The sequence below is a fragment of the Oncorhynchus keta genome, chromosome 16 (genome assembly GCF_023373465.1).
Source record: "Oncorhynchus keta strain PuntledgeMale-10-30-2019 chromosome 16, Oket_V2, whole genome shotgun sequence".
Lineage (NCBI taxonomy): Eukaryota > Metazoa > Chordata > Actinopteri > Salmoniformes > Salmonidae > Oncorhynchus > Oncorhynchus keta.
In genome coordinates, this window is record NC_068436.1 from 8,395,804 (window position 1) to 8,422,386 (window position 26,583).

Here is a 26,583-nt window from a genome sequence, read left to right on the forward strand (position 1 = left end):
TCCCTTACCATTCACAGCAAAGATTTTTCATGCTATTCAATCAATCAGGGACAGGTGAGAACAAAAGGACAAACCAAAGAGCTCTCAAACAATATAGTTTTGGCCGTGGAGAAAGGAGACGGGGCAGAGATGAGTTTAGCTCCTGAAGACACCACTACACTGCGTTCCGGCCTGGCTGACTAATTGCCTCCTGCTATGCGGAACCAATGTACGGAACCAATCTTGAGGATTTAGTGGTAGGGGTAGAGGGTGAGGGAGGAGGAGGAGAATGCGTGGATGTCGTCAATGAACGTTGGCCAGCATGGGTGAGGTGGGAAGGTCAGCTTGGACACTACTCTGAAGAGAAGAAACATATTTTTACCTTGTCGGTTCGGGGAATCGATCCAGCAACCTTTTGGTTACTGGCCCAACGCTCTAAACATTAGGCTACCTGCCGCCCACACTTAGAATAGACTTCTATAGTAAACTTTAGTATACACACAGTAGTATCCCTCAATCATGTGTATTACGTACTTTAAAATATTGTAGTATACTGTAGAATACTATAGTATTATTCGCCAAAAAAACACTGCAGTAAATAGATCAATAATGTCCGCAAAAACACAACACTTTTTTTTACTATAGTAAATACTACAGTATTTAATTTGCATATACTCTCCCCATATCCCACTCTGTTCCACCCATAAGTGAGAAACCTACATGCCAAATATAGACCATATTGTTCCATACAGGTTATACAAAATCTGTTCAGACCCCAGTCCTACCTACAGGTCTGTAAAATGTGCTTTTTTAGTATTTCTCCAGTAGGTTTCCTCAAGGAGAAAGCCACTTTTATGTCAAAGATAATAAAAACAAAAACACAAGTAATACTTCGGTAATGACAGTAAATACTACAGTATATTACAGTCCGCAAAATGACTACAGTATACAACAATCCACAAAAATACTAATTACTATACTATATACTACTGTTTTTTTTCACTACAGTATTTATACAAGAGTTAACAGTAAATATTACAGTCTTCCCTGTTGTGTTTTTATAGCAATTTTAAAAAAAGATGAAGATGGCACCGAAGTACATGGCTGACGTTTTACGTTCTCCCAACCAATTGTGCAATTTAAAAAAAAATATATAATAATTTGCGTTTTGTGTAACTTATTTTTGTACATCATTTTGCTGCTACCATCTCTTATGACCCAAAATAACTTCTGGACATCAGAAAAGTAATTACTCACCGCAGACTTGAATAAGCTTTTTCCTTTAACGAGTCCGACGAGAAGGATATCCTGCTTTCACTGGAACAGGCACATATCCACGCTTTTTGCATGAAGAAAAGACGCCGGAAAAGGGGACGCAGATCAGGGATCCTTCTGAGAAGCCGGAGGCGAGCGAGTAAACTCCCAATGCCTTCCATTCTCCTTGCTAACGTGCAAAGAACAAAGAAACGGACAATATAGAGCTGGCTAGGTTTTCAATGCACCAGCAGAACAGAGACACTACGTCTGGTAAGACGAGGGGTGTGGGTGTGTGTCTTTTTTGTCAAGAACAGCTAGTGCACGATGTCTAATATTAAAGAAGTCTCGAGGTATTGCTCGCCTGAGGTAGAGTACCTTATGATAAGCTGTCGACCACACTATCTACCAAGAGAGTTCTCATCTGTATTATTCGTAGCCGTCTATTCACCACCACAAAGCGAAGCTGCCACTAAGATCGCTCTCAACCAACGCTATAAGGCCATAAGCAAAGAAGAAAATGCTCACCCAGAAGCGGCGCTCCTAGTGGCCAGGGACTTTAATTAATGCAGGCGGGATTAAATCAGTTTTACCAAATTTTTACCAGCATGTCACATGTGCAACCAGGGGGGGAAAATTCCTAGACCATCTTTACTCCACACACAGAGATGCATACAAAGCTCTCCCCCTCCCTCCATTTGGCAAATCGGACCACAATTCTAAGGAAATACCAGTGACTCGCTCAATAAGCAAGTGGTCAGATGACATGGATACTACATTACAGGACTGTTTTGCTTGCACAGACTGGAATATGTTCCATCCAATGGCATTGAGGAATATACCACCTCAGTCATCGGCTTCATCAATAAGTGCATCAATGACATCGTCCCCACAGTGACTGTACGTACATATCCCAACCAGAAGCCATGGATTACAGGAAACAAGCGCATTGAGCTAAAGGCTAAAGCTGCCACTTTCAAGGAGTGGGAGACTAATCAGGACACTTGTAAAAAATCCTGCTATGCCCTCAGACGAACCATCAAACAAGCAAGGCAACAACACAAGATGAATATTGAATCCTACTACACCGGCTCTCACGCTCGTCGGATCTGGCAGGGCTTGAAAACTATTGCGGACCACAAAGGGAAACCCAGATGCGAGCTGCTCAGTGAAGCGAGCCTACCAGACGAGCTAAATACCTTTTATGCTTACTTTGAGGAAAGCAACATTGAAGCATGCACGAGAGCACCAGCTGTTCTGGATGGCTGTGTGAAAACGCTCTCGGTAGCCGATGTGAACAAAACCTTTAAACAGGTCAATATTCACAAAGCCGCTGGGCCAGATGGATTACCAGGACGTGTACTCAAAGCATGCACGGACCAACTGGCAAGTGTCTTCACTGACATTTTCAACCTCTCCCTGACGGAGTCTTTAATACCTACAAGCAGACCACCATAGTCCCTGTGCCCAAGGAAGCGAAGGTAACCTGCCTAAATGATTACCGCCCCGTGGCACTCACGTCGGTAGCCATGAAGTGCTTTGAAAGGCCGGCCATGGCTCACATCAGCAGCATCCTCCCGGACACCCTAGGCCCACTCCAATTTGCATACCGCCCCAACAGATCCACAGATGATGCAATCTCAATCGCACTCCACACCGCCCTTTCTCACCTGGACAAAAGGAACACCTATGTGAGAATGCTGTTCAACTACAGCTCAGCGTTCAACACCATAGTGCCCACGAAGCTCATCTCTAAGCTAAGGACACTGGGACTAAACACCTCCCTTTGCAACTGGATCCTGGACTTCCTGACGGGCCGCCCCCAGGTGGTTAGAGTAGGCAACAACACGTCCGCCACGCTGATCCTCAAAAGTGGGGCCCCTCAGTGGTGTGTACTTAGTTCCCTCCTGTACTCCCTGTTCACCCACGACTGCGTGGCCAAACACAACTCCAACACCATCATTAAGTTTGCTGACGACACAACAGTGGCCTGATCACCGACAACAATGAGATGGTCTATAGGGAGGAGGTCAGAGAACTGGCAGTGTGGTGCCAGGACAACAACCTCTCTCTCAATGTGAGCAGGACAAAGGAGCTGATCGTGGACTACAGGAAAAGGCGGGCCGAACAGGCCCCTATTAACATCGACGGGGCTGTAGTAGAACGAGTCGAGAGTTTCAAGTTCCTTGGTGTCCACATCACCAACTAACTATCATGGTCCAAACATACCAAGACAGTTGTGAAGAGGGCACAACAAAACCCTTTCCCCGCTCATGAGACTGAAAAGATTTGGCATGGGCCCCCAGATCCTCAAAATGTTCTACAGCTGCACCATCGAGAGCATCCTGACCGGTTGCATCACCTCCTGTTATGGCAACTGCTCGGCATCTGACCGTAAGGTGCTACAGAGGGTAGTGCAAACGGCCCAGTACATCACTGGGGCCAAGCTTCCTGCCATCCAGGACCTATATAATAGGCGGTGTCAGAGGAAAGCCCTAAAAATTGTCAGAGACCCAAGTTATAGACTGTTTTCTCTGCTACCACACAGCAAGCGGTACCGGAGCGCTTGCCGTCTAAGACCAAAAGGCTCCTCAACAGCTTCTACCCCCAAGCCATTAGACTGCTGAACAATTCATAAAAATCGCCACCGGACAATTTACATTGACCCCCCCCTTGCACACTGCTACTACTCGCTGTTTGTTTGTTACCTATGCATAGTCACTTCGCCCCCACCTACAAGTACAGATTACCTCAACTAGCCTGTACCCCTGCGCCCTGACTTGGTACCGGTGCCCCCTGTATATAGCCTTGTTATTGTTATTCTTATTGAGCTTCAGAAACTCAGACATTTTTTTTCTCCAAACCATTTATTTTCTACCATCTCCGACAAAACATCTTCCCTCATGTTTTCACTTTCCACTGTAATGTACAATAGGCCACTAACTATTTGAAAGAAAATAACACTTGATTGTTGTGCTAGTTCATGGTTAGACGGGCATTATAATATAATAATAATATATGCCATTTAGCAGACGCTTTTATCCAAAGCGACTTACAGTCATGTGTGCATACATTCTACGTATGGGTGGTCCCGGGAATCGAACCCACTACCCTGGCGTTACAAGCGCCATGCTCTACCAACTGAGCTACAGAACCACCGCATTGAAGTGACTCACAGAACACTTCATGTGCCTCCTCCTTTCTCTGTATGTGAAAAGGCACACTTGAACCATGCATTGTTTTGACAACAGCAAATAATCCATTTTCCTTCGTTGGATCCAAGAACTGGCTGGGCAGGTTTGAAGTTGAAGTGACATCCCAACTGTGAACACCTGAGTACTTACTTAATACATGCTTGGACAGATTTCTCCAGTTATTTTCATGTTGCCTTTGGTGCGTACTACTAAAAATTAATTTTCTTAGGCCACTTTATTTTAAGAATGTGAAATGTCAGAATAATAGTAGAGTGATTTATTTCAGCTTTTATTTCTTTCATTAAATTCCCGGTGGGTCAGAAGTTGACATACACTCAATTAGTATTTGGTAGCTTTGCCTTTAAATAGTTTTATTTGGGTCAAACGTTTCGGGTAGCCTTCTACAAGCTTCCCACAATAAGTTGGGGGAATTTTGGCCCATTCCTCCTGACAGAGCTGGTGTAACTTAGTTAGGTTACAAACTGCTGGATAATAGTTCATCAGAGAGTCTCTGGTTGCGTTCCCCAGAAGTCCCAAGGTCTTTCGTGGTTGTAGGTTGTTATAATGGAGTTCCATTCTAGATGTTCTTAGATTGGATGTGTTTACCAGACTAAAGTATTGAAACAGCTGCAGCCCGAATAATTGGTCTTTAGTTTGTAGATTTTCACAATTTCAGCGTGGGGATGATCTCCACGTTCTCTGGTCTTGTCCTTTTGTAGAGTTGTAGTTTAAACCACTTCACAACAGCATGTTTTGGTCTCTAGAGAGTAGTAGCCATTTAAACGTGGCGACCCCATCCCGGCGTTATCTTGACTAATGTAAAAAAAAAAAAAAAAAATTGGAAGTGGCTTTTATATTAGAGTTATGATGCCGATGTAAATGTCTGTGCTCACGGGGTGTGGTCACTGACTAGTTAACTTTATATGAAAACCCATACTCATTTAGAAGGCTAACATCACTTTTCATCTTTTCAAAAGTATTCCTATACTCAATCATTTATTTTATACAACATTCAGATGTAAACCCCATAATTTACAAGTGTATACAGAGAAACAGTAATGTGTGTCTCCTGTCCTTCATGAGGTCACCAAATGAATCAAACTTGACATGACTGTTCCTTAAGTGTCCATGGACCACTCCAACTGATTGGAATAAAGAAATACTGTTAAATTATTCAACCTTTTGATGTTACCATACTGCAGTCTTTCTCTGTGGTAACAAAGGGATTCTCAACCTTCATTTTGGCTGAGGGGGGTAAAGTGTTTTAGGAATTTATGACCATCAAACCTGTGGTGGGAGAGAGAGGGCTATGGTCCTCACCCAAAAAGGTCACGTCATGACGGGGTAGACCTTTCCTGTGTTATCATGTTTGGTTCAGACAATATGATGGAAAATACATTGTCCAGTAATGGCATAATAGCATAATGGCCTCCACGGCAGCCAGGGGGCATTTGTGATGATGTGCATGGTATCATTGTAATCATTGACCATCAAAACACAGGGGTATACATCACCTATTCTGTGTTATCATGTTTGATTCTGAAGATATGATGCAAAATACATTATTTGGTTATGGCGGAATGGAAAATGGCTGCCGCGGCCGCCAAGAGGCGTTTTTGCGACCCCTCTGTATCCGAAAATGTGAAGGAACCACAAGGAACCGAATTGTACAAGTATACCAAGTTTCATGCTTTTGTCGCCAAAAACACATTGCCTGAACGAGAAGGCAGAGGCTGCGGGGCCTGGTTTTCATAGCTGACTTTGAAAAGGCTTTTGATAAAGTACGACTGGAGTTTATATATAAATGCCTAGAATATTTCAATTTTGGAGAACCGATTAAAAAAAAAAAAATATATATATATATATATATATTTTTTTTTTTAAAATGAAAGAGTTAAAGTTATGTATAGTAACCCTGTTGCCCTGTTCTCCTCTGCTCATGATTTTAGATGTGTTAACCACATATATGGTTAACCAGAATTGGGTTTGGGCCAATTTTTGGATAGTATGCAATAATTCCCCTGATTACTTAGCTTTCTTGCACAAAGACATAATATCATGTTCTAACCAAATTCTTGATTTACTGTATTTCTTAGTATTTACTCAATGAAAACAATGTGATGCATGTAACATAATACAGCAATCAATACATATTATATCAAGAAGTTATGAGAAGTGTTACCTTAGATCCTTACCAATTCTAGACAGTGGCAATATTGTACAAAATATATTGGCCTTTAAACGCCTTGCAATTTAGTACTCATCTATAAAACAAAAGGTCAAGAGAGTCCATATTACGTATTGGATCACTAAAAAAATCTACTTTTACATTACTGTGTAGTTTACCAATAAAAGGGTCTGACGCGGATGTGGACAGACTCTGTAGACATATCCCGAAAGAAATTATCTCACTCCAATACATTTTTATACGAAGTTAGCAAAACTAGATATTATCTTGCTACTATGGAAAGGAAAATACCTATTTGTGGAAAAATCGCCCTGATTAACTCTTTAGTCATATTTACATTTAAGTCATTTAGCAGACGCTCTTATCCAGAGCGACTTACAAATTGGTGCAAACACCTATGACAACCAGTGGAACAGCCACTTGCATCTAAATCTTGTTGGGGGAAGGGGGGGGGGGTGAGAAGGATTACTTACCCTTACTTACCCTATCCTAGGTATTCCTTGAAGAGGTGGGGTTTCAGGTGTCTCCGGAAGGTGGTGATTGACTCCGCTGTCCTGGCGTCGTGAGGGAGTTTGTTCCACCATTGGGGGCCAGAGCAGCGAACAGTTTTGACTGGGCTGAGCGGGAACTGTACTTCCTCAGTGGTAGGGAGGCGAGCAGGCCAGAGGTGGATGAACGCAGTGCCCTTGTTTGGGTGTAGGGCCTGATCAGAGCCTGGAGGTACTGAGGTGCCGTTCCCCTCACAGCTCCGTAGGCGAGCACCATGGTCTTGTAGCGGATGCGAGCTTCAACTGGAAGCCAGTGGAGAGAGCGGAGGAGCGGGGTGACGTGAGAGAACTTGGGAAGGTTGAACACCAGACGGGCTGCGGCGTTCTGGATGAGTTGTAGGGGTTTAATGGCACAGGCAGGGAGCCCAGCCAACAGCGAGTTGCAGTAATCAAGACGGGAGATGACAAGTGCCTGGATTAGGACCTGCGCCGCTTCCTGTGTGAGGCAGGGTCGTACTCTGCGGATGTTGTAGAGCATGAACCTACAGGAACGGGACACCGCCTTGATGTTAGTTGAGAACGTCAGGGTGTTGTCCAGGATCACGCCAAGGTTCTTAGCGCTCTGGGAGGAGGACACAATGGAGTTGTCAACCGTGATGGCGAGATCATGGAACGGGCAGTCCTTCCCCGGGAGGAAGAGGAGCTCCGTCTTGCTGAGGTTCAGCTTGAGGTGGTGATCCGTCATCCACACTGATATGTCTGCCAGACATGCAGAGATGCGATTTGCCACCTGGTCATCAGAAGGGGGAAAGGAGAAGATTAATTGTGTGTCGTCTGCATAGCAATGATAGGAGAGACCATGTGAGGTTATGACAGAGCCAAGTGACTTGGTGTATAGCGAGAATAAGAGAGGGCCTAGAACAGAGCCCTGGGGGACACCAGTGGTGAGAGCGCGTGGTGAGAGCGCGTGGTCATATCACAGTTGACCTATTTGCTTGTGGTTTTTCCTACACCTAGTTACCTGCTTTTTTATTTACATGAACAAAAAAGTTTCAATTTTATTTGGAATGGCAAAGCCAGACAAAATGAAAAGGGCCTATTTATATAATGAATGTGAATTCAGAGGGCAGAAATGATTAAATATTAAAGCATTAGACCTCTCACTAAAGGTATCAGTCATACAAAAGTTATACTTAAATCCAAAATGGTTCTCTAGTAAATTAGTAAGAATGTCTCACCCCATGTTCAAGAATGGCCTTTTTCCCTTTATTCAGATTACACCTGCTCACTTTTGGTTATTTGAAAACGAAATCATCTCCAATATATTGTTATTTTTTAAACAAGCCTTAGAAAGTTGTTTGGAACTTTTGTTTAATCCACCTGAAAAGACTGAACAAATAATACAACAAATATTGTGGTTAAACTGAAATATACTAATTGATTTTTTTTAAACAATGTATTTTTTTTATAAAATCTTCTTTTTTTTTTTAAGGTATAGTTTTTGGTAATTATATCATAAATAGGACTGGTGGAGTTATGTCACACATGCAGCTAACACAGACATATGGGAATGTCTGCTCTACCCAAAATTACAACCAACCAACCAGCATTACCACAAAAATGGAAGAGGCAAGTGGAAGGGGGAAAAAGTAAGGAACTTGTCTGTCAGGCCCTGCATTAAAGACCAAAAGTTAAAGAAAATGGTGATAAATAAAAATAGGTTAATTTCAGGAACAAAAAAATGTACAGCTGTGCCATGTAAATTGCAAAATAGTTGGGAAGACATTTTTGATATACCGATTCCATGGCACATGGTCTATGAATTGACACGCAAAATGACACTGGAACTTCACATTTTAAAATGTAAATGATTATACCAAATTCTTGCAACCAATAGAATATTATATATATATATATATCCCCCATTTTATATATTTATATATATGGGAGATACAATCTTCCCAGCTCTGCAGATTTTGCTGCGAGGAGGCAGAGTCCTTAGATCTTTTATTTTGGTACTGTCCATATGTAGCTCGTTTTTGGTCACAGGTCCAGGAATGGCGGAAGAATTGTAACATTTACCTAGAACTAACGCTGCAGAGAGCAATACTGAGTGATTTGAAAAGTCAGTCTTTTCAAATTATTGGATCAATAATTATTTTAGCAATTTTTTTATTTTTTATTTACAATCTGTAGAAGCTATGAGAATAGAAAGGTTCAGTACTTTTGTGAAGCATCACAGCACAGTTGAAAAATATGGCAAATACAAATGAAAAATATATGACAAATACAAATGAAAAATATATGACAAATAGAAATGAAAAATATATGGCAAATACAAATGAAAAATATATGGCAAATAGAAATCCAAAATGGATGGTGTTAAGAGATAAATGGGAGGGGTTGAATGGAGCTGAAGGGTGGGACTAATAACAACAAGATAACAAATGTAGAACATACGGGGTCTGTAAAATGTATATAGGTTCAGAAATGTTGTCAAATAGCACAGTTACAAATAGAAATCAAACTGGATGGACATCAGAAATGGAGGAAGGCAAGGACTAAAAACAAACAAAATATAACTATTGTAAAATAGATTGTCTGAAAATGTGTATAGTATGTATAAAGTGAAGCCTAAGTGTTATTGTTTCTTAGTTTACTCCAATTGGGGGAGGAGTGGTAGGGTTTGCGAGGAATAATAAAGGTATATTCTAAAAAAAAAGTGTGTGTATATATATATATATATATATATATATATATATTCCAAAAAAAGTGTATATATATATTCTAAAAAAAAGTGTATATATATATATATATATATATCTATCATACACATTTTTAAAAATATGGGATAAAACATTTAAAAACATTTTATTTTTTTATTTGACAAAATACCATTGAGCATTGACAGTAGCTAATCTAACCACCTCTTTCCCCCAAATATTTTTTTTTAGGTGAAGGACATCTCACTGGAAGCCACAGGAGCTTTGTGAAGCCAGGGGAACACAATACATGGAGAGATGACAAACCAATCACTGATGAGGAAATTGGAACCTCAACCCAGCACATTATCTTGATTGAGGTTAGTGGAATAGAGTTGCATAAAAAATGTTACTTTGTAAATCAAATGTGTCCCGTTTTTCAGAAAGACTATTCACTGTCGTACATGTACATCCTTATGTATCTGCCATAGAGGAGCTTGTGAGACTTCCCTATGACATTTTTATCCAATTCAACTAGGTACTGGTAACAACCTCCTCTCTTCTTGTCAGGATGCAGAGGCTGCAGATCCTGGGGTCAAGCAGGAGAAGCCTGAAGGAGAGGAGGACCCACAGCACAGCAGAGACATCCAGATTGGAGCGCCCGCTGAATCCACGGAGGACCTCGCCGCCACACCCCAGCCCAAGACCCGACGCAGCATCATGGAGGTCAGTGGAACGCCGAACGACGTCCTCAAGTCAGAGACCGACACAGAGACTTTAACTGTGACACACAGGCTTTTACACTCAGGATCTGACCAAAGATCAGACCCAGAGAGAATGGTGCTGGGGAGACTGGGCTGTCCTCCTCCTCCTGGCTCAGAGTATTTACCGGTATTACATCAGAACCAGAGGATGGTTAATTCCCGTGGAGATGGTGACACATTAGACACTGGTGGTGATGATCTGTCTTGTTCTTACACTACAGCAACGGACCCTGGCAACATATCCTTGGGTTTAGAGACACAGACTGATCTGTTTAGAGGGGACTGGAACCGGTACAGTAGTAGTGTATACACTGAAGGGTGCCTAGACAAGAAAGGGGAGGGTCTCGTCGTAGATGAGGTGACTGTGAAAGTGGAGGACGACACTCCTCTGACATGGAATGCCGACAAGACTCACTTAGGAGAAGGACACTTGCAGGGCAACACCAGTGACTTCTTAGACTACAGTGAAATCTTAGAGACAAATCTGAATGTTGCGACCCACTCCTCTTTACACGCTTTCAGGGATCGTGACCCAGTGTCCACGTCATTGGGGCCTTCCGATTCACAAAACCGCATCCTTTTCGATCAGGTATTGAACTCAAACAACAGGGCTAGAGTCCAGGCTCAGGGAGGAGGAGTCACATCAGGCAATATTAAAGAGAAACGGTTCCTTTGCATGTTCTGTAGCAAAAGCTTCAGGTGCCTCCAGAATGTGGAGATCCACCAGAGGGTCCACACAGGGGAGAAACCGTTCAGCTGTACCCAGTGTCACATGCGCTTCGCCCAGGCTGGAACCCTGAAGCGGCACCAGAGGGTCCACACAGGGGTGAAACCCTTCAGCTGTACCCAGTGTCACATGTGCTTCGCTCAGGCTGGTGACCTGAAGAGGCACCAAAGGGTCCACACGGGAGAGAGGCCATTCACCTGTAATCACTGCGGGAAGAAGTTCTCACAGAGGAGCTACCTCCGGATACACCTGCAAAAAAACCATTCCACTCCTTAACATAGAAAGTAACCATACCACTTGATAGCTTCTGACATTTAGATCAGTCCCTGCATTAAAGGAACACTCATTGAGATGATGTAGATGCAAAAAGTAAACAGCAGTAGTGGGTTAATTTTTTACATTTTTTAAATGTAATTTTACCTTAATTTAACCAGGCAAGTCAGTTAAGAACATATTCTTATTTTCAATGACGGCCTGGGAACAGTGGGTTAACTGCCTGTTCAGGGGCAGAACGACAGATTTGTACCTTGTCAGCTCGGGGGTTTGAACTCGCAACCTTCCGGTTACTAGTCCAACGCTCTAACCACTAGGCTACGCTACAACTAAGAGCGTTGAAGTGCAAGGCCCAGGCATTGTGGGAAATACAGTAACTTCAGAAAGTATTCAAACCCCTGGACTTTTTCCACATTTTGTGTCATTGGCCTACACACAATAACCCATAATGTGAAAGTGGAATTATGATTTTTACAAATGAATAAAAAATTCTAAGCTGAAATATCATTAAGTAATCAACCCCTTTTGTTTTGGCAAGCCTAAACAAGTTCAGGAGTAAACATTTGCTTAACAAGTTACATAATAAGTTGCATGGACTCACTCTGTCTGCAATAATAGTGTTTAACATGATTTTTGAATGACTACCTCATCTCTGTACTCCACACATACAGATAATTGTAAGGTCCCTCAGTTGAGCAGTGAAAACACAAATTCAACCACAAAGACCAGGGAGGTTTTGCAATGTCGCACAAAGAAGAACACCTAAAAAATATAAAAATGCTGTATATTGAAATATCCCTTTGAGCATGGTGAAGTTATTAATTACACATTGGATGGTGTATGAATACACCCAGTCACTACAAAAATACAGGTGTCCTTACTAACTTATTTGCCGGAGAGTAAGGAAACTACTCAGGGATTTCACCATGAGGCCAATTGTGACTTTAAAATAGTTACAGAGTTCAATGGCTGTGATAGGAGAAAACTCAGGATGGATCAATAACATTGTAGTTACTCCACAATACTAATCTAATTAACAGTGTGATTCTAGCATGTATTGACTCAGGAGTGTGAAAACTTATGTAAGCTTCATATTTCTGTATTTCATTTTCAATGCATTTGCAAAGATTTCTGAAAACATATTTTCACTTTGTCATTATGGGGTATTGTGTGTAGACGGGCGAGGAATAAAATATTTTTTGAATTCAGGCTGTAACACAACAAAATGTGGAATAAGTCAAGGGGTATAAATCATTTTTGAAGGCACTGCATAAGGCATATACAGTGTCAGCCTAAACAGTTTGTTACATAGTGTTTGTACTGTGTAAGCAAGTTTTTACCAACTCCAGTCCTCAAGTCTGGAGTTGTAGCCCCGGACAAACACACCTCATTCAACTCAGAGGGCTCGATGATGAGTTGACAAGTTGAATCAGGTAGCCTAGTGGTTAGAGCGTTGGACAAGTAACCGAAAGGTTGCAAGAACGAATCCCCGAGCTGAAAAAACTGTCGTTTTGCCCCTGAACAAGGCAGTTAACCCACTGGTCCTAGGTCGTCATTGAAAATAAGAATTTGTTCTTAACTGACTTGCCTAGTTAAATAAAGGTAAAATAAAAACATTAAAAGGTGTGCTTGTCCAGTGCTACAAGTTGGGAAACACTGTTGTAGGATATATGATATTCACACATACCTAGTTCATTACTTCCATTCAACTCCATTCAACTGAATACACATTATCAAGTTCATGCAGATTATTTGTTGAGACGTGTTTGTGTGGTTTTCGTACGGTGTATTTAAAACATGTTTATGTTTAATAAACACCTAAATGGGACTTTTCATTGAGACTCTCTTTTGTATACATCACATCTCATCTCACCCTATTCTACATACATCAGCGCTTTATAACCATTATACACTTACTAAATATACCTAAACATACCCACATAACTAACACCTACTGTACACCTCATAGTTTAGTCAGGTTTGTCTGATGATGACTTTTGACTTGTCATAACTGACTTGCTTTTACCCAAAACTGACTTGTTTTTATCCACCATGATGGGTTTAACAACAATGAAGTCATTCTGTAACTACAGTATAGAACTCAAACATGGTGGGGATGGGTAAACACTACATGTTGAACGTGTATTTATCTGTGTGTACGTACCTGAGGGAGTGTATGTCTGTGTAATCTGTATCACCTGTCTCTTCCAGGAGGAGGAGGGTCCAGAGGTGCTGCTGGTGAAGGAGGAGGGTTGTGAAGAGGGTCTGGGGAACCCCGAGGGGACCATGGTCATGGAGGACAACCAGACTACACCTCCTCCTGAACCCACAGAGGAACCAGCTGAGCAGCACAGGACCACACACAGTCTCACTGAGGTGAGCCCACTGTGAACTACTGTCTGAATGGTATTAGGTCAGGGCCCGTATCCACAAAGTGTCTCAGGGCTGATCACAGATCATAATGAATGAGATGGTGGGAATGAGATGGTATGTTGGTGGGGAGCTGATCCTTGAACAGCACTTCAACTCTGAGAATCTTTATGGATATGGCCCCTGGTCTTGATAAATTCTGTCTTAAGTGTGGGACCATGTCTTTCAATTATCAAACCATTAAAGAGTGTAATCAAATCAACTAACACATTTGCATTTCTTGATCCAACATCCTCTCACTCTGGATCTCTAACAGTCAGTAGACATGGAGGATGGGAAGCCTGATCTGCTGCTGGTCAAAGAGGAGACAATAGAAGATGGACCAGAGAGCATTGATCTGCTGAGTGGACTAAAGATGGGGGAGCAAGGTAAGAGAGAAATACATATAGCCTACATACAGTAATAGATCTTCAATAGGAATAGTGTTGCACCTGGCTATTGTTTTAAAGACATTACAATGTGTGAAATTGACCAGGTAATTGACAGACTAAACTCCATGAGTTTTCTCTGCCATTTTTGTAAAGTCTATTTTGTAACCTCTTCCTGCAGGTGGTTGGCTGGGGACTAAAAGAGGAGATTGGGTGACCATCTTGGATTCCCAGACTGGTGCAGCCAAGGGCCCAGAGGATGACATCACGGAGCAGGCCAGGACCAGAAGCGACATAGTGGAGGTCAGTGGATGGGACAGCGTCCTCAACTCTGGACTGGTGAACAACACTGTTAACCTCAACCAGAAACAGACAGTTGAACACAAAACAACAACCAAACTTAGTCTCCATGACAACAGACTGGCTGAGACCAGGACGAGGTTTAGATTTGGTCTGCAGGGACTGGGAGGTATCCATATGCGGCAGGAGAGAACAGACACAGACTCTGCTAGCGATGCTCCGTCCTGCTCCTATAGTTGTGATTCAAAGAGACTGTTGGCTCCTCAGGTTAACCCCCCAACAGGTGCTGCCTTCAGCCTGCCTTCTATAGGATCTATCAACTGGAACACGGACCCTGCGACAACACAGACACTTCCTGGCCTTCATCCTCCTCACACTCTCCTTATGTTAAACCAGACCTCAGACAATGCCAGTGCCTCAACACTAAATGGCTACACAAGCCCATTGACAAATGACAGTAGTGGTAGTAATGCTGTCAGCAGATCCGGTGATAAAGAGAAGCGCTTCCCATGTTCGTTCTGTGGGAAAGCCTTCAGTTTCCCTAAACAGGTGGAGATCCACCAGAGGATGCACACAGGGGAGAAACCATTCAGCTGCCACCTTTGCCAGGCTAGTTTCTCACACTCCTCCAACCTGAATAGGCACCAGAGGGTCCACACAGGGGTGAAACCCTTCAGCTGTACCCAGTGTCACATGTGCTTCACCCAGGCTGGTCACATGAAGAGGCACCAGAGGGTTCACACAGGGGAGAAACCCTTCAGCTGCCCCCAGTGTGAAAAGAAGTTCTCCCGCCAGAATCAGCTGAAGATGCACCTGAAGTTCCACACGGGATAGAGGCCTCCTACGCACTGCAGGAAGAGGTTCTCAGAGAGGAGCTACCTTAGGATACACCAGCTGAAAAACCATTCCACTCTTTAACATAAAAGTAATCATTCCACTCGATAGCTTCTGACTTTTAGATCAAATCCTACATTAAAGACAATTAATTTGAATTGTAGTCAGCAGAAAAGATCCACAGTTGCATTTGGAATAACGAGAGTAACAGATTTCAGTTTTGAATTTTTCTGGGTAGAATATTGCATCGAGACAATGTGACATATAAGGCATTTAAGCAATTCAAAAACGTTCCATTATAAATCTCAATCTGGGTCAGGTGGGCATCATTTGAAAGCGTATTATATTTCCAACATGACTTGCTAAGTTCTAAAATACGATCTTACAGTGTTAGGCTTTGACCATTAGAATGGAGTCATATCCTCCCGGGTGGCGCAGTGGTCTAAGGTACTGCATTGAAGTGCTAGCTGTGCCACCAGAGACTCTGGGTTCGAGCCCAGGCTCTGTCGCAGTCGGCCGCGACCGGGAGGTCCATGGGGCGACGTACAATTGGCCTAGCGTCGTCCGGGTTAGGGAGAGTTTGGCAGGTAGGGATATCCTTGTCTCATCTCGCACTAGCGACTCCTGTGGCGGGCCGGGCGCAATGCACACTAACCAGGTCGCCAGGTGCACAGTGTTTCCTCCGACACATTGGTGAGGCTGGCTTCCGGGTTGGATGCGCGCTGTGTTAAGAAGCAGTGCGGCTTGGTTGGGTTGTGTTTCGGAGGACGCATGGCTCTCGACCTTCGTCTCTCCCGAGCCCGTACGGGAGTTGTAGCGATGAGACAAGATAGTAACTACTAAAAATTGGATACCATAAAATTGGGGAGAAAAAGGGGGGACACATTTTTTTTTATACATATAAAAAAGGACGTCTCACAAAAACGTCTGTAGCGTCCGAACGGTTTGGCGTACAAAACTAATATTACTATGGAAAGATGGGGCTCTCTCAAACACGATGTTCTCCGTTTTACTCTACGACCCCACAAGTATCACAGGTAATCAGTGCCGATTTAAAACAATGAATGGAAGTATGAAGGTAGTTTTGTGCCTACCCAAAAAAAGAATACACTAAGATCATATCTTCTAACTTAGTTAATCATATTGGAAATAGAATAAGCTTTAAAATGATGCCCACCTGACCCAGATTGAGATTTATAATGGAACATTTTGCATTGCTTAAACAACAATGGTAATTGTGTTATGGTGGGAATACAGGGCTGTGTAAAATAAAAAATAAAGTGTGCTTGCTTCAGTTCCTCAACTTCGAAGCTCGGAGAGCTCAAAAAGCAGCTTATATTTCAAGGCTCTTTCCTTGAATCATAAAAGTGCATTGAAATTATGTGGGAACTGCACAGTTTGGAGAGGTGTGTGGCCACTTGGAGACACCAGTTAGGCCTCTCACTCAAACCCTTGTAATTTTCCAATAAAATTATTTTCATGTTACTGAATACATCCAGAGTACTTTGAAATGTTGTTATCAACAAAAGCGGCAAAATCCAGTAAAAGTCAAATGCACATCAAATCAAGTGTTCTGTTTGGATTCAGTCTTATCAGATGAACTGTTGTGTCCTCACCTTTTGGAGATTATGGAGAAGTGATCAGACAAGTGGGGCGCCAGGTATCCTAGTGGTTAGAGCGTTGGGCCATTAACCAAAAGGTTGCTAATTCGAATCCCCGAGCTGACAAGTTAAAAATCTGTCATTCAGCCCCTGAGCAAGGCAGTTAACCAACTGTTCCTAGGCCATCATTGTAAATAAGATTTTGTTCTCAATTGACTTGCCGAGTTAAATAAAGGCCAAATTAAATAAATAAATAAAGTGTCCCCTTTGAACTGTTACCATGGTAATGCATATACTTTTTATATTTATTCTATAGGAAACATTTCAATATGACCTTTTCCATATAGGCCAATGTCCACAAGTGTAAAGGGTTAATGAGAAAGGAATGCACTTTATCAAGTTCATGACATTTTTTTTGTTGAGATGTGTATGTGTGGTTTTCTTATAGTGTATTTAAAAATAGTTTATGTTTAATAAACACAAAAATGTGACTTTTCATTCGAAGACTTTCATTGAGACAATTTCGTATACATCAGGGCCTGTATCCACAAAGCCTCTAAGAGTAGAACATTTGTCATAAGTGCTGAGAGTAGATACATTTTTTTACTCCTACTCTGATGGGTAAAAAATAAAAGCTACGTGTAAAGCCTCTTTAGTGATAAGAGACATACCTAGTTGACAGAGTATTTAGGAGACATCATGAGGTGTCCTAACCAGCTAAAAGTTACCAGCAGTTGTCTTGATAATAGAAAAAAGCAGCATTTCAGTGGTTCCTGCACCACATGCAATTGCTTTGGAGTCTTTGGAGTGGTTAAAAGAATGTTTTGATTATTCTAAATGAACAATCCATAAATGATCTAGACCTACATGCAAAAGTATCTCTTGCAGTTTTTGTATGTATAAACTGGAAGTAGAAGCCAAAATGTTGTTATTCAATAGTTTACGCCAATTAGGGGAGGGGTTAGTGGAAATTAATAAAGAAAAACACATTTTCAAAGATGTGTATATGTATTTTATATGTGCAGTTGAAGTCCGAAGTTTACATACACCTTAGCCAACTACATTTAAGATCAGTTTTCACAATTCCTGACATTTAATCCTAGTAAAAATTCCCTGTTTTAGGTCAGCTAGGATCACCACTTTATTTTAAGAATCTGAAATGTCAGAATAATAGTAGAGAGAATGATTTATTTCCGCTTGTATTTCTTTCATCACATTCCCAGTGGGTCAGAAGTTTACATACACTCAATTAGTATTTGGTAGCATTGCCTTTAAATTGTTTAACTTGGGTCAAATGTTTTGGGTAGCCTTCCACGAGCTTCCCACAATAAGTTGGGTGAATTTTGGCACATTGCTCCTGACAGAGCTGATGTAACTGAGTCAGGTTTGCAGGCCTCCTTGCTCGCACACACTTTTTAAGTTCTGCCCACAAATCTTCTGTAGGATGAGGTCAGGGCTTTGTGATGGCCACTCCAATACCTTGACTTTGTTGTCCTTAAGCCATTTTGCCACAACTTTGAAGTATGGTTGGGGTCATTGTCCATTTGGAAGACCAATTTGCGACCAAGCTTTAACTTCCTGACTGATGTCTTGAGATGTTGCTTCAATATATCCACATAATTTTCCTGCCTCATTATGCCATCTATTTTGTGAAGTGCACCAGTCCCTCCTGCAGCAAAGCACCCCCACAACATGATGCTGCAAACTCCGCGCTTCACGGTTGGGATGATGTTCTTCGGCTTGCAAGCGTCCCTCTTTTTCCTCCAAACATAACGATGGTCATTTTGGCCAAACAGTTCCATTTTTGTTTCATCAGACCAGAGGACATTTCTCCATAAAGTACAATCTTTGTCCCCATGTGCAGTTGCAACCCGTAGTCTGGCTTTTTTATGGCAGTTTTGGAGCAGTGGCTTCTTCCTTGCTGAGCGGCCTTTCAGGTTATGTCGATATAGGACTCGTTTTACTGTGGCTATAGAAACCTTTGTACCTGTTTCCTCCAGCATCTTCACAGGGTCCTTTGCTATTCTGGGATTGATTTGCACTTTTCGCACCAAAGTATGTTCATCTCTAGGAGACAGAACGCGTCTCCTTTCTGAGTGGTATGACGGTTGCATGGTCCCATGGTGTTTATACTTGCGTACTATTGTTTGTAAATATGAACGTGGTACCTTCAGGCATTTGGAAATTGCTCCCAAGGATGAACCAGACTTGTGGAGGTCTACAAAAAAAATTCTGAGGTCTTGGCTGATTTCTTTTCATTTTCCGATGATGTCAGTAAAGAGGCACTGAGATTGAAGGTAGGCCTTGAAATACATCCACAGGTACACCTCAAATTTACTCACATGATGTCAATTATCCTATCAGAAGCTTCTTTAGCCATGACATAATTTTCTGGAATTTTCCAAGATTTTTAAAGGCACAGTCAACTTAGTGTATGTAAACTTCTGACCCACTGGAATTGTGATACAGTGAAATAATCTGTCTGTAAACAATTGTTGGAAAAATGACTTGTGTCATGCACAAAGTAGTTGTCCTAACTGACTTGCCAAAACTATAGTTTGTTACACAGACAATTTTAATGACTCCAACCTAATTTTATGTAAACTTCCAACTTCGACTGTATGTATGTGTGTGTGTGTGTGTGTGTGTATATATGTGTGTATATGTGTGTGTATGTATTTGTGTGCATGGTGGTGGCATTCGGAAAGTATTCAGACCCCTTGACTTTTTCCACATTTTCTTACGTTACAGCCTTATTCTAAAATTGATTACATTTATTTTTTCCCTCATCAATCTACACATAATACCCCATAATGTTGAAGCAAAAACTGGTTTTTAGATATTTTTGTACATGTATTACAAGTACAAAACTGAAATATCACATTTACATAAGTATTCAGACTCTTTACTCGGTACTTTGTTGAAGCACCACGATTACAGCCTCAAGTCTTCTTGGGTATGACGCTATAAGGTTGGCACACCTGTATTTGGGGAGTTAATCCCATTCTTCTCTGCGTTGCTGCACAGCTATTTTCAGGTCTCTCCAGAGATGTTCGATCGGGTTCAAGTCCAGGCTCTGGCTGGGCCACTCAAGGTAATTCAGAGACTTGACCAGAAGCCACTCCTGCGTTGTCTTGGCTGTGTGCTTAGGGTTGCTCAACTATCAAACATCTCCAATCCAAAGTTACATCTAGAATTGGCTTCCTATTTCACAACAAAGCATCCTTCACTCATGCTGCCAAACATACCCTCGTAAAACTGACCATCCTACCGATCCTCGACTTCGGCGATGTCATTTACAAATTAGCCTCCAATACCCTACTCAATAAATTGGATGCAGTCTGTCACAGTGCCATCCGTTTTGTCACCAAAGCCCCATATACTACCCACCACGGCGACCTGCCCTCGCTTCATACTCGTCGTCAAACCCACTGGCTCCAGGTCATCTACAAGACCCTCCTAGGTAAAGTCCCCCCTTATCTCAGCTCGCTGGTCACCATAGCAGCACCCACCTGTAGCACGCGCTCCAGCAGGTATATCTCTCTGGTCACCCCCAAAGCGAATTCCTCCTTTGGCCGCCTCTCCTTCCAGTTCTCTGCTGCCAATGACTGGAACGAACTACAAAAATCTCTGAAACTGGAAACACTTATCTCCCTCACTAGCTTTAAGCACAATCTGTCAGGGCAGCTCACATATTACTGCTCCTGTACATAGCCCATCTATAATTTAGTCTAAACAACTACCAATTCCCCTACTGTATTTATTTATTTATTCATTTTGCTCCTTTGCACCCCATCATTTCTATTTCTACTTTGCACATTCTTCCACTGCAAATCTACCATTCCAGTGTTTTACTTGCAATATTGTATTTACCTCGCCACCATGGCCTTTTTTTGCCTTTACCTCCCTTATCTCACCTCATTTGCTCACATTGTATATAGACTTATTTTTCTACTGTATTATTGACTGTATGTTTGTTTTACTCCATGTGTAACTCTGTGTTGTTCTATGTGTCGAACTGCTTTGCTTTTTCTTGACCAGGTCGCAATTGTAAGTAAGAACTTGTTCTCAACTTGCCTACCTGGTGAAATCAACATAAATCCAAATACAAACTCGCTATTGTTATTTTACTGCTGCTGTTTAATTATTTGTTACTTTTATTTTAAATGTTTTACTTATCTATTTTTTTTACTTTACTTTTTTATTTTCTTAACTTCTTACAGCATTGTTGGCTAAGGGCTTGTCAGTAAGCATTTCACTGTAAGGTCTACACCTGTGGTATTGGGCGCATTTGTGACAAATAAAATATGATTTGATTTGTTGTCCTGTTGGAAGGTGAACCTTCACCACAGTCTGAGGTCCAGTGCGCTCTGGAGCAGGTTTTCAACAAGGATCTCTCTGTACTCTGCTCCGTTCATCTTTCCCTCGATCCTGGTTAGTCTCCCAGTCCCCACCACTGAAAAACATCCCCACAGCATGATGCTGCTACCACCATGCTTCACTGTAGGGATGGTGCCAGGTTTCCAAACTCTAAGCGGGCTGTCATGTGTATTTTACTGGGGAGTGGATTCAGTCTGGCCACTCTACCATAAAGGTCTGATTGGTGGAGTGCTGCAGAGATGGTTGTTCTTCTGGAAGGTTCTCCCATCTCCACAGAGGTTCTCTGGAGCTCTGTCAGAGTGACCGTTGGGTTCTTGGTCACCTCCCTGACCAAGGCCCTTCTCCCTGAATTTCTCAGTTTGGCTGAGCGGCTAGCTTTAGGACGATTCTTGGTGGTTCCAAACTTCTTCCATTTAAGAATGATGGAGGCCGGGCCTCCTGAGTGGCGCACTAGTCTAAGGCGCTGCATCGGAGTGCTAGCTGTGCCATTTTTTTGTTTTTTAAATGTTACCTTTATTTAACCAGGCAAGTCAGTTAAGAACATATTCTTATTTTCAATGAAGGCCTGGGAACAGTGGGTTAACTGCCTGTTCAGGGGCAGAACGACAGATTTGTACCTTGTCAGCTCGGGGGTTTGAACTCGCAACCTTCCGGTTACTAGTCCAACGCTCTAACCACTAGGCTACGCTGCCGGGGTTTGTGTCCAGGCTCTCTTGCAGCCGGCCGCGACCGGGAGAGCCATGGAGCAGCGCACAATTGGCCCAGTGTCGTCCGGGTTAGGGGAGGGTTTGGCCGTCCGGGATGTCCTTGTCCCATCGCACATTAGCGACTCCTGTGGCGTGCCGGGCACACTGACACAGTACAGCGTTTCCTCCGACACGTTGGCGAGGCTGGCTTCTGGGTTAAGTGGGCATTGTGTCAAGAAGCAGTGCGGCTTGGCTGGGTTGTGTTTCGGAGGATGCACGGCTCTCGGCCTTTGCCTCTCCCAAGTCCTTACGGGAATTTCAGCGATGAGACAAGACTGTAACTATCAATTGGATACCACAAAAACTGGGGAGAAAAAAGGGGTAAAAAATAATGAACTGTGTTTTTGGGGACCTTCAATGCTGTAGATATTTTTTGGTACCCTTCCCCAGATCTGGCCTTGACACAATCCTGTATCTGAGCTCTATGGACAATTCCCTCGACCTCAGGATTTGGTTTATGCTCTGAAATACACTGTCAACTGTGGGACCTTTTATATAGACAGGTGTGTGCCTTTCCAAATCATGTCCAATCAATTGAATTTACCACAAGTGCACTCCAATCAAGTTGTAGAAACATCTCAAGGATGATCATTGGAAATAGGATGCACCTGAGCTCAATTTCGAGTCTCGTAGCAAAATGTCAACCTGTTTTCGCTTTGTCACTTTGGTGTATTGTGTGTAGATTGATTAGGCTAAAAAAAATCATACATTTTAGAATAAGGCTGTAACATAACAAACAAATTATAGTTTTGGCAAGTCGGTTAGGACATCTACTTTGTGCATGACACAAGTAATTTTTCCAACAATTGTTTACAAACCACGCAGCTGTCATACCACTCAGAAAGGAGACGCGTTCTGTCTCCTAGAGATGAACTTACTTTGGTGCGAAAAGTGCAAATCAATCCCAGAACAACAGCAAAGGACCTTGTGAAGATGTTGGAGGAAACAGGAGGAAACAGGTACAAAGTATCTATATCCACAGTAAAACGAGTCCTATAACGTCATAGCCTGAAAGGCCGCTCAGCAAGGAAGAAGCCACTGCCCCAAAACCGCCATAAAAAAGCCAGACTATGGTTTGCAACTGCACATGGGGACAAACATCGTACTTTTTGGAGAAATGTCCTCTGGTCTGATGAAACAAAAATATAACTGTTTGGCCATAATGACCATCATTATGTTTAGAGGAAAAAGGGGGACGCTTGCAAGCCGAAGAACACCATCCCAACCGTGAAGCACGAGGTGGCAGCATCATGTTGTGGGGTGCTTTGCTGCAGGAGGGACTGGTGCACTTCACAAAATAGATGGCATAATGAGGAAGGACAATTATGTGGATATATTGAAGCAACATCTTAAGACATCAGTTAAAGCTTGGTCACAAATGGGTCTTCCAAATGGACAATGACCTCAACCATACTTTCAAATTTGTGGCAAAATGGCTTAAGGACAACAAAGTCAAGGTATTGGAGTGGCCATCACAAAGCCCTGACCTTAATCCTATAGAAAACTTGTGTGCAGAACCGATAAAGCGTATGCGAGCAAGGAGGCCTACAAACCTGACTCGGTTACACCAGCTCTGTCAGGAGGAATGGGCCAAAATTCACCCAACTTATTGTGGGAAGCTTGTGGACGGCTGCCTGAAACGTTTGACCCAAGATAAACAATTTAAAGGCAATGCTACCAAATACTAATTGAGTGTATGTAAACTTCTGACCCACTGGGAATGTGATGAAAGAATTAAAAGCTGAACAATTCTCTCTACTATTATTCTGACATTTCACATTCTTAAAATAAAGTGGTGATCCAGGGAATTTTTACTAGGATAAAATGTCAGGTATTGTGACAGAGTTTAAATGTATTTGGCTAAGATGTATGTAAACTTCGGACTTCAACTGTATTTACAGCACCAGTCAGAAGTTTGGACACACCTACTAATTCAAGGTTTTTTTCCTTTTTACTATATTCTAATAAGAGTAAAGATAAACTATGAATTAACATATGGAATATTGGATTAACCCAAAAATATTTTATATTTTATATTCTTCAAAGTAGCCACCCTTTGCCTTGATGACAGCTTTGCACACTCTTGGCATTCTCTCAACCAGCTTCACCTGGAATGCTTTTTCAACAGTCTTGGAGGAGTTTCCACATATGCTGAGCACTAGTTGGCTGCTTTTCCTTCACTCTGTGGTCCAACTCATCCCTAACCATCTCAATTCGGTTGGTCTAGTGATTGTGGAGGCCAGGTCATCTGATGCAGCACTCCATCACTCTCCTTCTTGGTCAAATAGCCCTTACACAGCCTGGAGGTGTGTTGGGTCATTGTCCTTTTGAAAAAGAAATGATAGTCCCACTAAGTGCAAACCAGATGTGATGGCATATCTCTGGAGAATGCTGTGTTAGCCATGCTGGTTTAGTGTGCCTTGAAATCTAAATAAATCAGACGATGTCACCAGCAAAGCACCATCACACCACCTCCTCCATTCTTCACAGTGGGAACCACACATGCTGAGATCCTCCGTTCACCTACTCTGCATCTCACAAAGGCACTTCGGTTGGAACCAAAAATCCCAAATTTGGACTCATCAGACCAAAGGACAGATTTCCACCGGTCTAATATCCATTGCTCTTGTTTCTTGGCCCAAGCAAGTATCTTATTCTTATTGGTGTCCTTTTGTAGTGGTTTCTTTGTAGCAATTCGACCATGAAGGCCTGATCCATGCAGTCCATGAACATTTGATGTTGAGATGTGTCTGTTATTTGTGAAGCATTTGGCTGCAATTTCTGAGGCTGGTAACTCTAATGAAGTTATCCTCTGCAGCAGTGGTAACTCTGTGTCTTCCTTTCCTGTAGAGGTCCTCGTGAGAGACAGTTTCATCATAGCGCTTGATGGTTTTTGCGACTGCACTTGAAGAAACTTTCAAAGTTCTTGAAATGTTCCATATTGACTAACCGCCATGTCCTAAAGTAATGATGGACTGTCGTTTCTCTTTGCTTGTTTGAGCTGTTCTTGCCATAATTTGAACTTGGTCGTTTACCAAATAGGTCTAATATCTGTATAACACCCCTACCTTGTCACAACAGAACTGATTGGCTTATACACATTAAGAAATAAATCATTTCCTCAAATTAAGTTGTAACAAGGCACACCTTAATTGAAATGCTTCCAGGTGGCTACCTCATGAAGCTGTTTGAGAGAATGCCAAGAGTGTGCAAAGCTGTCATCAAGGCAATGGGTGGCTATTTGAAAAATCTCACATTTAAAATGTATTTTGATTTGTTTAAAACACTTTTGTGGTAAGTATATGAGTCCATGTGTGTTATTTCATACTTTTGATGTCTTCACTACTATTCTACAAGTAGAAAATAGTACAAATAAAGAAAAACCCTTGAATGAGCAGGTGTTCTAAAACTTTTGACCGTTCGTGTATATATATTTAAACAAATATATATGGGCGAATTGGAAATTATGCAGACAATTACATTGATGGAAGCTAGAATCTATCTGCAATAACAAAGCTGATCTACCCCCTCAACTTAGTTTTATAAATGAATAAAACAAACCGCACTTACAGTTGACCGGGGAAGCTCCAGCAGGGCAGAAATGTTACAAACTTGCTTGTTGTAAAGGTGGCATCCTATGATGGTGCCACGTTGAAAGTCACTGAGCTCTTCAGTAAGGCCATTCTACTGCCAATGTTTGTCTATGGAGATTGCATGTCTGTGTGCTCGATTTTATACACCTGTCAGCAATGGGTGTGGCTGAAACAGCCGAGTCCACTAATTTGAAAGGTTGTCCACATTCTTTTGACCATGTGGTGTAGTTGAAGGCTTTTTCCTTGAGTAATAAAAATGCATTGAAATGACGAACTGTGCACAGTTTGGAGAGGTGTGTGTCCACTTGGAGACACCAGTTAGATCTCTCACTAAAACCCTAGTTGAATAGTTTTTTCTTATCATGCACCTACTCCAACGTTTCAATGAGTATTCTTATCATGTTACTGAATGTATCCAGAGTATTTTCCAGATTTCTTATTGACAAATGCTGTGAAAAAGTACAGTAAATGTAAAATGAACATAAAATCAACAGTGTCATGTTTGGATTCAATCTTGTGTCAGGTGAACTGTTATGTCCTTACGTTTGGTTTTATAATTTCCATATAATCTCCAAAGTGTTCTCTTTCAATTGCTACCATGGTAATGGACATATGCTTTGTATAGTTATTCTGTTAGAAACGTTTCAATTTGGACCTAACCATATAGGCCAATTTCAACAAATGTAAGGGGTTATCAAGTATGGGGACCATGCCTTTGAATGATCAAACCATTAAAGAGTGTCACGTAATCAAATAAACTAA

The 26,583-nt window shown here is 42.0% G+C and overlaps 2 protein-coding genes and 1 pseudogene across 3 annotated transcripts in view; all 3 read left to right on the plus strand.

The window, feature by feature from the left end:
• The window catches only part of LOC118395477 (zinc finger protein 311-like), a 103,198-nt gene that overhangs the window by 28,007 nt on the left and 48,608 nt on the right, over positions 1–26,583 (plus strand). The window lies entirely within an intron of this gene.
• Positions 1–26,583, plus strand: part of LOC118395475 (zinc finger and BTB domain-containing protein 41-like) — a 55,498-nt gene that overhangs the window by 27,347 nt on the left and 1,568 nt on the right. The window contains exons 2-6 of one of the 2 annotated variants that reach the window (XM_052465092.1): positions 10,058–10,185; positions 10,376–10,531; positions 13,781–13,945; positions 14,256–14,367; positions 14,549–14,670. In XM_052465092.1, the coding sequence (XP_052321052.1) occupies positions 10,058–10,185; positions 10,376–10,531; positions 13,781–13,945; positions 14,256–14,367; positions 14,549–14,670 (683 nt within the window). The remainder of the gene's footprint in view (positions 1–10,057; positions 10,186–10,375; positions 10,532–13,780; positions 13,946–14,255; positions 14,368–14,548; positions 14,671–26,583) is intronic. The other variant, XM_052465093.1, reaches the window with a different exon arrangement.
• On the plus strand, positions 778–830 carry LOC118395694 (uncharacterized; annotated as a pseudogene).